We start from the raw sequence: 15,264 nt of genomic DNA, 5'->3' as shown, positions 1-15,264 counted from the left end.
TTAAAGTGGTTTCAATTTACCAAATACTTTTAGACATGGATTCTTATATCACAACAATGTGTTAACGGTACTAAAAATTTTTAATTCAGGGAAATTAATGACAAGGTTTTACAGTTGGTAAATAACAGAGACAAGTCAAACTATTTCATGTTTAAGAAATCTGAACATACATGTAAGACTATTTTTAAAAAGTCATTTGATCTTATATTAAAAGCACATGAATTACAATTTGGTGTTTATTCCCTAGGGGAAAAAAATGAGTTGCCTACCATTTACATATGGTCCCTGATTTATTTTTTTTGTAGATTAGCAAATCTCTAGACAAAACATCTTTTTTAAAATCTTTTACTGAAGTATAGTTGATTTACAATGTTGTGTTAGTTTCTGGTTACAGCAAAGTGATTCAGTTATATATATATATTCTTTTTCATATTCTTTTCCATTATGGTTTATTATAGCATACTGAATACAGTTCCCTGTGCTATACAGTGCGGCCTTGTTGTTTATTTTATATACAGTAGTTTGTATCTGCTAATCCCAAAGTCCTAATTTATCCCTCTCCCACCCCCTTTCCCCTTTGGTAACTGTAAGTTTGTTTTCTATGTCTGAGTCTGTTTCTGTTTTGTAAACAAGTTCGTTTGTATCATATTTTGGATTACACATATAAGTGACATCATACGGTATTTAACTTTTCTCTTTCTGGCTTACTTCACTTAGTAGGATAATCTCTAGGTGCAACTATGTTGCTGCAAATGGCACTATTTCATTCTTTTTTATGGCTGTATAGTATTCCAATGTATATGTATTCCACATCTTCTTTATCCATTCATCTCTCAATGGATATTTAAGCTGCTTCCATGTCTCGGATATTGTAAATAGTGCTGCTATGACACTGGGGTGCATGTAACTTTTTGAATTAAGAGTTTTCTCCAGATATATGCCCCGGAGTGGGATTGATGGATCATATGGTAGCTCTATTTTTAGTTTTTTAAGGAACCTCCATACTATACTCCATAGTGGCTACACCAATTTACATTCCCACCAACAGTGTAGAACGGTTTCCTTTTCTCCACATACTTTCCAGCAATTATTATTTGTAGGCTTTTTAATGATGGCCATTCTGACTGGTGCAAGGCGATACCTCATTGTAGTTTTAACTTGCAGAAGAAATGTTTTCTAATCTTCAACATAAGTAACATTCAATGCTAAGAATGATTCTATGGCATACTCTAGAAACTTCCATTGTTTCTTTTCTTTTTTCTGTCTCTTTTTTGTTGTTTTGCTTTCCTTTGTTTCTTATTTATTATTTTACATGTTTTTGGAAGAAAAAGTTTCAGTGATTTCAGCTTTCTAAAGCTAGAGAGGAAGGTCCCTAATGCCAGAATGCCTAAGTTTGAATCACAGCTCTGCTGTATACAAGCTATGTGTACTTAAACAAGTTATTTAATCTCTCTGTGCCTTGGTAATCCCTAGCCCATAGGGCTGTGCTACCATACTGTACGTACTTAATAAATGTATATTGCTGTTGTGTATATATGTGTTTATGTTGTGTGTGTATAGATACTTATTAAAATATTAATTCATTTATTTGTTTTAATATCATTTACTGAATTAAGTAGAAAGTGTTGTTGTTTTTCATTGGCTGTGACTGGCATTTCCCTAAGAGCTTTCTAACCATAAAATCAGTAGGTATCTATAAAGCTCTTTTTATCTGGTATGAAATCAATAGTACTGCCGTTATACACTAGCATGTTCAGACTAAGAAAGAATGTATCACAGGTTTCCTTTAAAAAGATAGTTAGCTTCTGCAACTATCCCTAAAAATATAGTTTAAATTAGCTTATAACTCCATCTAAATTGTGCTGACTGTCTACAGTGTTTATTTAGAGATGTAGCAAAGGTAATTTTGTCTTGGAGGCACATGTAAAACCATAAGATGGGCAATAGGAAAAGATTCTAGGATAAAATCATGAGCTAACACAAAATTGTTTAACAAGAAAAACAAAGAATGTGTTTAGTTTGCTCACCATTAACTCAAAAAAGAACCAGGCTTGTTGCAAAGCTGATTCCCGAACGCTGCCACTGCAAACAACCCACTGCAAAGCCAGCTCCTCATGAAATAGCTATCCAGAAGTAAATCCAAAGTTATTATCAGTGTCAGGTCTGCTGGTAACACAAACCAAATAATGCAAGTACAAATGAAGATATAATGAGAATAAGCAAAATAAGGCATGTGAACCATTCAATGATGCAGTGAGGACACCCATTAACGAAACGGCTATTTATACACATAAGACAGTGGCATGTTGAATAGCTGAAAAAATTACATGTTATCTTGGAGTAAAATGTAATTTTAAAACGACAGGTGGGAAATAGCCTCCTAAATTGTACGTGCAAAAAGAAACTAGACCGAAAACTCACAGTTACAAATAAAATCTGGCTTGTGCCTTACATACATATTTCAGCATATGCAAATACATTCATGAACTTTGCTGGTACAATTTAGGAAATACCTTTAAAAATTTAAACTTTGATATCAGCCATTAATTTTCAAGTTTTCAGGTATTTAAAGTCTTTTTATTAAAATAGCAGAAATGTCCTGCTTTATAATGGATATGCATACAAAGCATTTGCACAATAGTGTATATTAATATGAAAAAGGACTAACAAAACTGTGCATAAGGGAAGCAAATCAACATATCTTACTAAGAGTGATAATTTTTCTAACTCATCTTCCTTTCCCTGGAGATTTAAAACACAAAACAGAAGCAGTTACAGAAACAGAATTAAGAGTTGATACAATCTTTTTGGTACTAAAATTTAATGATCAAATTTAATGCACTAAACTCTAAAAACAGTCATCTGCAAAGATATAAACATTATAATAATGTTAAAGAGCTTGCAATGGAGAGGTATGCCCAAAAAGACATCAAACAAGCAATGCTTGCTCAAATGTATTTTTAAAAACAGTGCAATTATTGTAACGTCTCATACTGGTTATGTAAAGAATCCTTACATCTACGTAATTGTTGGAATTATTTTCCCCCTACATGGACTATCTTCATATGAATCTACCTTTTTAGTTGGTAAGCGTCCCGTTAATGTTTGTAAGAAACTTGACGTCTCTGTGTGCGAAGACATACGATTACAACTTCGATCCATAGCCTATGGAGTGAAGATGAATGAATGACGAGATACCATTAAAGTCTGCTGTGGATGACTATGCAGTTCAAGGATTATATACAATTTTTTACATAGAGCTTTACTGTCATTTTAACAGCCATCTGTTTTATTGCTCATCCCATTTTCACTATTTTAAGTTGCTTTAATGACAGTGCATTAGAAGTATCAAAATGGCCTCTATTTATTTTATCTTTAAAAGATAAGTATTTTAATGATTATATAAATCCAGAGTGCTGCAAAGAATGAAACTTTTATCTGTGTGATCTATACACATGCATGTATCTAGTAAGAAAATGTAAAAAGTAAAAACATACTTCTCACTGGTCTTGGACCAAAAAGAGAAATCAAGAATTTTATATTTAATTAAAAAATTAAAAGTTTAGAATCATTACTTTCATGTTTCATTATCATCAAAAATTACGATTCAGGTTAGCCATATACTATATTAAATATAAATCATTTATAATAAATTTGCAATTAAAATTTTTCTTGAAGAACGAGAGCATTGTCCTCCAAAGCCAATACACAGATGAGAAGTATATTTTGAGGAATCATGCAGTATTAGCTATCAAGCAATTAGACTTAAGTAAGCAAAACCTAGTACAAATAAGTTACAACAAATTTCATACTTTGCAACACAGTACAGTTTAAAACAGACTTTTGCTTCTGGCACTTAATCTTACAGCATGGGGATCATATACTGTTCATATTTAATTTCAGTTTATTACCAATATTTCTAGTCAGTGATTATGAAGAAAAGGACAAGATAGTAAATGCTAAATGACAATGATACAATAGCTACACTTTAAACCAAAAGCGAATGGAAAACTGTCAGGTTTTTTCCACACAAAAAATTTTTAAATTCCTACTAAAGATGCACTACCCCAAAAGTAGAAACTGTTATCAAAGCCATCAATTGCATAAGCAGCAGGCACTGAAACATCAATGGGGTGTATAGGAGGGAAGGAGAAGGAGACAGGAAATAGGAAAGGAGAGTATTACTGGTGCAATTGGTGGTATTCATGCATAGCAGTTGGAAAATGTGCTAAGTAAACAAAAATACACACTTTTTAATTATTAAAAAGCAAGCCACTGAAATCATAGTATATACTAAAAAGTAATGTTCTAAAGGGAAACATCAGCAGCGAATAAAGAAACCTCTAATATAAACACCACCTGTGTTGATTCTGCACTTGGACTGGGGTTGGATCCCCATGGGGCAGCTTTTGGACCACCAGTGTTAACCCAGGAATTGGAGCGGTCTAAACCCTAAGCATATAATAGAAAGCAGTTGGAAAGGAAAGAAATATTACATGTGGCATGCTATATTCTTAAAGAAATCCAGACTTTCCAATGCAAACATGTTTTTAATTAGTACTGTTAAAGCAACCAAAATTTTTAGGCATCTATAGAATATTAGTTCATCAAAATTATCTCATTACATAATTTTTAAAAAATCACAAAGAAAATTAAGTATAGCATTTAAAGGTAATTTCTCTTTATATAAAGGGATCACCTTTAAGTATCAACAACTAAAGATCCCACAGCACCATCCCCCCAAACTCTCTTCAGAGATGGTACAAGTTAGCAACAGACAATTTCCTCTAAATCTAACTAGGGTTTAAAGGAAAAAGAAAAAAAAAAATGGAAGAAGAAAAACATTCCAATCTTGTCTAAAAGACTAATTTTATTCCATCTGTCATCAACCGAAAACTTCTGTGTAGCAATACTCCATAATTCTATTTGAACTTGCCTCTTCTTTTAGGGACCAATAAAAAAAATTAAGTAAAAAATTAAGAAAAAAAAAAGATGCCCGATATTTGCTCCTTCCTAAAAATGATGGTAGATTTGGAGTTGTGCTCAGTCTTATTATGCTTGTTGAAATTAAACATAATGGGTAGATTTATTAACAAATAATAAATTTATGAATTTTATTATTTTAAAAAAAACATAATGGGCTACTTTTTTATATAAATATTATAAGGAAAAACATTATGCCAGGGCTGTCTGTAGGAATTGTATCTTCATCATCACTATCGTTAATTTGAGGTTAATTTAATATGCTATTAATGTGTATGACCAGAAGTGAATTATGTCTGTCTTCTCTGAAAGAGGTTATTATGATCCCAGGTAAAGGGAACTGGGGCTTTACTTCAATTTCTTAAAATTGATTATTAGAATCACCTGAATTATAAAATTCAGATTCTGGCCCTTACCCCCAGAAATCCAGATTCAGCAACATGGGCTGGGCCCTGGGAACCTATGAATAGAACTGAGCAAGGTAGAAGAGATTTTTAGAGGACTGCTGAAGACCACACAAGACAAGCCAACTAAAAATATTAGGGCCTGAGTATGAACCCAAACCAGAAAGCACCAAAGAAGGATAGGTAAAAGAAAAGAAAGAGTAAACAGTGGTAATCAACTCTATGTAGACATTAGTATCACCTGGTAAGGTTAAGGACAACCACCACCACAAATGTGCAGGGCCCTACCTCTGAACAGTTAAATAATCTCTGGGAGTGAGGCCCATGCATGTATATTGTGGGAAGGGTAGGAGGAGGTGGGGGGAAGGAAAAGGGAGGGGAGGAGGAAAGGGGAGGGGGAAAGAGGGAAGACAAACTACTACTAGCTCTCAAGGGCTTAGCTTTTAGGGAGAATATTTCCCTTCCTTTTCTCACTATTTTTTCCAAAAATACAAAGAAGTTGAAATGATGATACAGTAACTACCCATTTCCCCTCATTTTTGACACTGAATGTGTAAGATGAGAGTTAAAATTCAAATCCAGGTTCTACTGCTTACTAACTGTAAAATCTAAGGTAAGTTATCTAATCTCTTTTTCAGTTTCTTAGCTACAAAATAGGAATAATGATAAGTGTCTCCCTAATACTGTAAAGATCAAAGTAAATAATGGAAGTAAATCACTGAATACAATGCCTCAAATATAGTAAACTCTTAAAAAATAATTTTAACAAAAACTTGCCATACATGTTTTTTTAAATGCTTCCTAGCGAAGTATATTGGGCAATATTCAAATACTCATAAAATTATGTAATCAATAGATTTGTTTAAAATAAAATACCCCATTTTATAGGTATTAATAAAGACTTCTCAGAAGCCCATTATATTATTTCAAATAAAAGCAAATCAGCACACAATACGTTTTTCAGGTAAGTTAAAACAAAACTTTTCAGTCTCCCAAATTATGTCACTACTCATGTTACAAAAATAACAAAATATAAGCATCTAATTTCTGCAAAATTACAATTGTGCTCTCTCTACCATAAATTTCTACAAAAAGAAAAACAATAACTTTGCCGTACTCAAAAGTTCACTTTTTAACTTCTTGCTTAATAATTTCCTTTAAAACTAAGGCACATGCTAATGAGTAATGTGAGAATAAACAATAAATTTCTTTGTGCCATTAATTATACATTATATCCACAAAACTGAGGCTCTGAACAGTTATAATCACATCAAGTCAAAGCCAACTGTTTAAAGAAAACTGGTGGCCAATTTATTTGTAAAGCAAATTACTTCCACAATTTAAATGTCATACAGCTAAGAATTATATCAAACAGCCCTTAGTTAAGCAAAGTCATCACTGATATTTACTAATATAATAACTATGTTTACATACCTCCAACTAACAGAAGAGATTAATCAAATGTGTGTACATGTGCATGAAAGTGTTTTTATTCTGTTTTTGCCAAATCTCTGTAACATTATTATTTTGTTTTGTTCCTTAGGTATAGATAGGCTCCTTCCCTGAATAAGGCTCACAGTGTATCTGACTTGACATCAATACTCATGTTTCAATACAATCCTCAGCATAGTGGATTTAGTAAGCTATGCACACAGTAAGCTCTCAGTTTTTGAAAAATAAATGAAAAAATAGGAGATGATACATTAGAAAGAAACTAATTATCAATGTAAAATTGCACTGGCATTTGCTTAAAAGCAATAAAATTCAAACCTGGTGCAACCATACATTTACACAACTGAATGTTAAAAGAATATTGCTAGGACAAAGAAAGATCAGTTTTGGCAAAATAATTATGAAAAAAATCTCACAAATATGGTTTTATAGCCACTAGAGTAATAAAAACCTGTTGATAGTATTTTAGAACTTTAGGAGTTCTGCATTTTGTATTAGGAAATAAAGTCTAACTAAAACTTTCATAAAACCGAATATCTTAAGATCTTTAAGTATTTAATTAATCCTGATAGCAAGAGGGCAAACAAAAGCATAATTCAATTTTTAAAAATTTGTTTACTCTTGCTAGAGATACTCAATGCTTACTAACATTCATTCTTTGGATACATGTCTTTTGAGTACTTTTCATATGCTGGACATTATAGTTGCTTTGGATACATCAGTGAACAAATATCTCTGCCCTCATGGAGCTTATACTCTAATAAAGGGAGACAAACACTAAAAAATTAATGTAACAGGTAACTAATTTATATGTTACATTAAAAGGTAGTAAATGTTATGAGTCAAAGAAACAGAGTAAGGGGATAAGAAGTCCCCGGGACAAGGCTAAGGAGAAAGACACACCTATACATTTAAATAAGTGGTCAGAGGAGACCCCATGGAGAAGGTAGTTCTCTGAGTACAGACTTAAAAGAGGTAAAGGAGTTAGTCATAGGATCTTGCTCAGAGATATGACATAATCCAACTTAAGTTTTGTTTATTTGTAACTTAAGTTTTTAAAGCAGCATTCTGGTTGCTATGTTGTGAAGTGAGTGCAGTTTGGAAGGAGGGAAACCATCTTTAAGACTATTACATTAATTCAGGAAGAGATGATTGTAGTTCAGACTAAATGGCAGTACTAGAGGTGATGAGAAGTGGCTCTACCTTTAACATATATGCAAATCTGAACTAAAGGATTTACAAAAGGCAGCTGAGTTTAGAATTCCAGAGAGAGATCTGTACTTGAAATATAATTTTTGTGAGATATCAGCATAAAGTGATACTTACAACAACAGGACTTCATAAGATCATGAAGTGAGTGAGTGTAGAGAAAAGAGAAAACAAGACAAGAGAAGACAAGAAATAAGGACAGAGGCCTGGGACACTTCCAAATTAAGAGATCAGAAAAAGAAGAATCTACAAAGGAGACTGAAAAGGTATAATCAGTAAAGAGGAAAATCAAGAGAGTGTAGTGCCCAAGAAGCTAAGTAAATAGAGTAAATTGGAGAATTAACTGTGTCAAAAGCTGCTGTAAGGTAAATTCAGCCAAGTGTTGAGATTTAACCTTCGGATTTAAGAACATGGAAAGCACTGGGGGCATTAGAAGGGCAGTATGGGCTGAAGATCCAAGGAATATGTTTGAAGTAGGGTAACAGGAGTTAAAGAACGAGAGTAAAAGAATTGGAGACAGCAAGTATGGAAAGCTCTTCTAAGGAATTCTACTACAAAAGGTAGCAGAGAAATGATGAAGAAGCTACCAGCAGAAATACTAGAGAGGAGATTTTTTTATGGGAGAAATTTAAAAAAAATTATTTTTTATCCCATTTTATGGGATGGGTTGATTTAGTAGATGGGGAGAAACTGATGATGTAGAACAGTTATGAAAGAACTGCTGGAGTGAGGATCTTGAGTAGGTGAAAGGGGATAGGTGGTTGTATACAAACAGGGAATGGACTTAGGGAAATGGACAGTTCATCTATAGCAGAGTTTTAAGTAGTAGGTAGTAGTAGATGGCAGTGGGTAGGTAGATGTGATGGTCAAAGGTGACAAAAGTTTTCTTCTGATGGCCTCAATTTTCTTAATGAAGTAGGAGATAAAGTGAGGAGGGGGACTGGTGGGGAGCTGTTAGAGGGTTTGAGGTACCAAAGAAGGCATTAAGCCTTTTTCTGGGAGAATGGGAAAGTAAATGGAATAAAGAAATATGGTATAATTGCTTGACAGCATTAAGGGCTCTCTTGAGGTTCATGGCCTTTAATTTCAAATGAGACCAGTTATCATGGCATTTCTCAAAGCATGTTTAACGGCACAGGCAGTCAACTGAATTCAGCTATGGTTTGAGGTTTGGCTAAGCAAGTAAAATGAAGTAAGGGAAAGATAAGGGAATTGATGTTTGTTTATAATGGTAATAATTATAATGATTGATCATGGAATTTAAGCCGGCTAAATTGGAAGAAAGAACATCAGGGGCGTGAGGTACAGTAAAAAGGTCATACGATCAAGTGATTGGAGGTTGCTGAGCAGAGAAATTGTTGGAGTTGGGGTATTAGGCAGAAAAATATGAGCTAATGGTTAGAGAACAAGATGCATGAAATTGAGATAATGAGGATTAAAGTTATTCATCATGACAAGACTAAGGGTATGACCATGGCTAAGGCAGAGTGAAAGACAAAAATCATTAAAGAAGAGTTTCTCTAATTTCCAAGCCAATAAAATCAGAATAAATAAAGAGTAGCTATAAATAAACTTCAGATTCCTTATAATTTTTCAATGAGATAAAATTATACACCATTATTATTAGGGATTATGACTAAATGATAGTCCAAAATGAAGGTAGGTAGCTATCAAAAATAATGCAACCAGGAGGCTTCCCTGGTGGCACAGTGGTTGAGAGTCTGCCTGCCGACGCAGGGGACGCGGGTTCGTGCCCTGGTCTGGGAAGATCCCACATGCCGCGGAGCAGCTGGGCCCGTGAGCCATGGCCGCTGAGCCTGCGCGTCCGGAGCCTGTGCTCCGCAACGGGAGAGGCCACAACAGTGCAAGGCCCGCGTACCGCAAAAAAACAAAAAAACTAATTAAAAATAATGCAACCAAAAGAAAAAAAAAACACACAAAAACCATTTGAATAAAATTTGATTAGGACAAGACTCTATTGTCATAAGACAAAGTCTCATCTTATGACGGCTTTCTCAAAAGTTTATGTATATAATACCAGAAGCAAGTTTACATCATTATTATGTCCCATTTTATGAACCACTTGAAAAAAGACAAATAATCATTCCAATACATGTACACTTTTGTTCTAAATCTTGATGTTATAATCTATCAAATACATCATATATAAAGGAAAACTCTAGAATTATGCTAAATGAAGCATAATGCAAATCTTACAGAAATTAAGAGATGTTTCAAAAGTAGAACCTTGAGAAAAATGGCGTCTAAAGCTCTTTAATAGGAAAATTTCTTATAATTCACAAATGAGATTCATTCCACTGAAGAACTGTATTTACGTACGTAAATTATGTTAAGTATTACCTCCATTACAATGAGAAAAGATCAAGAATGAAGACAAGGATAAAAAACCTTCTCTTCCTAGACATGGAAAGATATGTGGAGGGAGAAAAGCCGTCTCTTTTGTAATTCCTATATTACTCAGGTTACTCTGCAGTAACCATGTAAATACATCTGAACATCATTTTCTCAAAAGTTCACAAAAAGTGAAAGTTTGTTTAATTAGAGTAACACCTAGTTGGATCTTTAAGTTATTGAAATTCATGTTTAATTTATTTTTTAAATTATAAGGCTACAAAATATTTTTTTTATCTGTAAGAAATTACTTTAAAAAATGTATTTTTGATCTGTGAGAAATTACTTTCAAATTACGTAAAAGGTACTTTAAAATGCGCAATGCTAAAGTTTATTAGAAGTGTTTGAATGTAAAATTTCTGTAACTATATGAGTAGATTTAAGTAATTCTGATGTGTTTGATCCATATTCAAGTATTTCACACAAACAAGCTCAGATCATTAAAAAAATAATAAGGTCTATTTAGTTCAGGATAAGGGTTAAACACAGACCCCAGAACACATTTACTAATTCTTCCTCATATCCTAATTAACAGACTAAAATGCCAAAGAAAAGTTGGCTGTGATTCCATAACAAAGGTATCTTCCTTCTTTCTAATAGCAAAAAATCAATTTAAAATGGTTTGGTCAAAACCCAGCATAATGTGATTTCTTGGCCTCAGTCTTACTGTTCTTTTTTTCCACTTTGATTTTTCAAACTCTGAGTTATTTTTGTACTTTAACTATAGAAAGGTAATGACTACTTGTTCCTTAAGTATATTTTGGGGGGTAATAAAGATTGATGCTTACATAAAATATAGCTGGATCTTATATTGGCTGGCCTCTCCCTTATTGTCTGGGATAATCACTAACCATGACTAAATAAATCATATTTTTCTAATACTGGTGCATCTTACATAGAGTTTTCCATGTGAAATGTAGCTCTATTAATTGTTAATCATTGTTCTTGATATTTTTGGAGAAGGGAGGCTCATATTTTAAGTTGATAGTATGTCCCAACTACACAGCAGTCACAGGTCTCTTTTAATCCTCTAGAAAATCAATCTAACCATTTTTCACATGATAATCAGACAGACAATGAGTCGTATGTGACTGGTCATCCTGCACAAATGTTTTAATTTGGCAGATATTCTTGAGCAGAGCGCACAAACCAGTTTGTAATAGCAGAAACATTTAATAGAAACATCAAACATTTATGTGTTCACTGACAGAATAGAAACGTACAATTTCTTTCTTATTACTAACTCAAATACACTTTAAAATTAAGAAAAAGTAAAACAATTGGACATTTCTCATTTGTTCACAACCTGAAAACCAAATTTATAGATGCGTATCTTCAGTTTACCTTACTGCCGATGATTGACCGTACTTCATCATCTGGTGACGTGGGAGTTCCAGATATATCTGGATTACTATTACTAAGGCTCCGAGAACGATTTAAATTAAGGCTTGCAGGTCTCACAGCAGATCTAGCCATTGTGGCATAATGTACTGATCCTCCCAAACCCCCAGGACCTAGAGGTGTACATAAAATAACATATAATTAAGCAAAAAATTAATCAGCAAAGGACCTGAAAAAATCTCTTCCACTTTACAAAATTCCACAAAGATTATAAATTGCTTTTATTTCTAAATGAAAATACTATAAGAAAAACACGCCAGACCTAGTGATAGCTATACAAAGAATTTATTTTACAGCAGCTGACAAAACCATGTGAATTATAAATACAATCATTATCTCTTCAATGTTTCTGATTATTACATGTACAATAAAAAACAAAAGTAATAAGAAACATACACAAACGTTACCTTTCCTTATATATGAGGGTGTCTAAGACCCAAAATGCTCCAGCTAATATCTTTTCCTTTTTTCCCACCCCTCCTGCTCTGCCCCTTGAAACACAGTCACTAAGAGGGAGAGCCAATTTCCTGTCAATATCTCTTAAATGAAACTATGGCTTAGGTCTCTATCTTTATCAGTGACAATTTTAACTATAACAAAATGGCAACTTTATAATATACATACATAAATGTATACTAAAGATAATTCTCCTAAAAGCCCAGGTTATACAAAAAAAAAGCAAAGAATCCCCTTTTTGTCTGAAATCAAGCCTGATACCATTATTCAACCAGGATCTATGAACATAAAGTACCCAACAACTGTACCTCCATTTTTCTTTTTTAAAGAAATCTTTCTGAGTGTCATATTTGCAAATGACACACACCTGTCCACTAAGTAGTTTGTAGTCTTCAGGTCAGCATGTAAAAAAGACATTTTGCAAAATGTGTGAAATTCTAATAGTGTACTGATTGGAACAGTAAATGGAGTAGCATTATATACAGTCCACAGTCACTTATGTACTCAGAGACTCAAGTACTATAATTTTAGAAATCAAGGTAGGAAATTATGAGCAAGACTTTAAGAGTCAATTAGCTCTCTTTTTCAATTAAGAAATAAAACGTGCTAAAACTGAGATTACTATTATGCCGAGTTTTCAGAGTGAATGTCATAATTACTTGTCACCATTGTTAATGCTAACAATGACAACAGCTGAAAAGGGCACTTACCATTATCACTAGTGAGGAATGGATGACTCATACAGACAAATATGTAAACAGGTTGAAAGGTATGCACAATATAATCATTAACCTACTAACTGAACAACTGAAGAGTGATTCAAACTAAGACATCCCCCACCACCACCACTACCACCTATGTCATATAAAACAAAAGTAAGTGGCTACTCTGGGCTCTAATATTCAAAAAGGCTGTATGATTTTATTGACCATGAAGAGATCAGAACTCTTCTAGAGGATAATCTTTTACAGTATTGTAGGTTTCACAGGGTTACCAGGAAACTACTGAGCCATCGTATTTCTTCTTTAACGTCCAATAGCACTCTGAATGACAAATATAACATTCTATTTATCTTTTTTTTTTTTTACTGAGATACTGGGGAACTTTATGCACATATTTTTAACACATAATCAAGAGAAAAAACTGAACTGGAAACTGTAAGGAAAACAACTTTGCCATATGTACCCCAAAATGTAGTAAATAAACAATGAGCAGAGATATGTTTTTACTCTTTGAATACAACATCAGGTCCCTAGAGCTGAGCCACAAGTCAACAGCACGTATTATACTGAGAAAAAGAACTCACTTTATTAAGTATCAAGAACAAAATCCTCCACAAATGTCTTTTCTAATAGAAATCACCCTCACTGCTAATTTGGAATTTGGAGCAATAGCCTTTTATTAAACTGTTCACAAACAGCAGTTCGTACGTCAGACTACATAATCATAAATCAAGCTGAGATGACTGCATTAGCCTCAAATAGACTCAGAGAACCTCAGTGGGGATTCTTAAATACTCTTCCTTCCAATTTTACCCATAATGCCTTGCGATGCAACTTTTTTTAAATTTTATTTTTTATACAGCAGGTTCTTATTAGTTATCTATTTTATACATATTGGTGTATATATGTCAATCCCAATCTCCCAATTCATCCCACCACCACCACCTCCCCCTGCCCCGCTTTCCCCCCTTGGTGTCCATCAGTGTCTCTATTTCTACCTTGCAAACTAGTTCATCTGCACCATTTTTCTAAATTATTTATCTTAACTGGGAATGATAAAATGCTTCCAGAGACAGAAGTTATTTTCAAGGTTTATTTCCAAAAATTAATTCAACCAAGATCTCTCTAATTCAACTTAAAGGAAGCTGTATAAATAATGATGCTTTAAAATACAACCTATTTATCCTTTTAACTCCAGTACATAGCATAGTCCATGGCACTTAGCAGGCATTCAACAAATGTCTGCTATTGAATAAATGCATCACACCATGGACTACAAGATTATTTCAATCCTATTATGAACACATAATCTATGCAAGATAGTTTCTTAGTAAAAAGAATAAAATACCTGGTGATGGTGAATTAGGGTAAGTATTCGGTAGGCGAAAAACATAATAGATATATGATGCGAGAAGGCTGCTTCTGCCATGCTGGTCATGATTTCCTTCCAAGTTTTTGTGAAGCCGATTTATAATTGAGGCCATGGCTTCAAATGATGCTTGACCTAGATTTACTTTTAAGAAGGAGGAAAATATTTTTCCATTAACTTTTTTAGACTGTAAGTTCCAAAAAGATCAAGGTTTTGCCTTCACTATATGCATTAAGTATAGTGACTACACACAGTAAGCGTATAAAGATGATATTTGATATTAATTTTATGGTATCTTTATGATACTGTATTAACTGAATCAAAAATACTTTTCTTAAAAAAGTGAGAAAAAACTAATTTTACTAATTTAACATGAAAACTATGTGGCTTTGCTTAGTGAGAAAAAAAGAATCATCAAACAGTACCCACTACTTTGTAAAACAATACAAAGCACATGATAAGTAAAAAATCTATCTTACATATAACCTTTGAGAAGTAACTTCTCATTTTAGAGATGACTCTGAGAAACTAAATACCATACATTGAGCACATGTTACTTTTGTTTATAAAATAAAAATTACCAATAAAAGTAGATTATTAAAAATATTAATAGAAAAGAGTTGATAAGCAACTTAATTGAAGTGAGTAGCTCTGTAAAAGGATTAGAAGGAAAAAAGGGTAGAAAACCAGGTTGAGGTAAGACTATAGCACATTAAATGCCAGGCTAAGTAATACCTACCCAGCCATTCAAGTTAGTATATAACAAGAATTTTGCAAAAATTGGGAAATTCTGGTAGCTCAGTGAATAAATGGATAATCCAAACAGCCATTCTGAGCAATAGCGCCTCACATTTTA

General features: G+C 33.3%; 1 protein-coding gene across 4 annotated transcripts in view; it reads right to left on the bottom strand.

Moving 5' to 3' along the window:
• DOCK7 (dedicator of cytokinesis 7) overlaps nucleotides 1–15,264 on the bottom strand; it is a 208,485-nt gene that overhangs the window by 79,709 nt on the left and 113,512 nt on the right. For 2 of the 4 annotated variants that reach the window (XM_082679929.1, XM_082679930.1), the window contains exons 21-25: nucleotides 14,388–14,552; nucleotides 11,805–11,974; nucleotides 4,360–4,452; nucleotides 3,076–3,165; nucleotides 2,028–2,123 (exon numbers count right to left, since the gene is read on the bottom strand). In XM_082679929.1, the coding sequence (XP_082536055.1) occupies nucleotides 2,028–2,123; nucleotides 3,076–3,165; nucleotides 4,360–4,452; nucleotides 11,805–11,974; nucleotides 14,388–14,552 (614 nt within the window). The remainder of the gene's footprint in view (nucleotides 1–2,027; nucleotides 2,124–3,075; nucleotides 3,166–4,359; nucleotides 4,453–11,804; nucleotides 11,975–14,387; nucleotides 14,553–15,264) is intronic. The other 2 variants (XM_082679931.1, XM_082679932.1) reach the window with 1 other exon arrangement.

The sequence above is a fragment of the Grampus griseus genome (genome assembly GCF_964374135.1).
Source record: "Grampus griseus genome assembly, chromosome: 1".
In the NCBI taxonomy this organism is placed as follows: Eukaryota; Metazoa; Chordata; class Mammalia; order Artiodactyla; family Delphinidae; genus Grampus; species Grampus griseus.
This window is presented reverse-complemented; position numbering and strand designations above follow the sequence as displayed.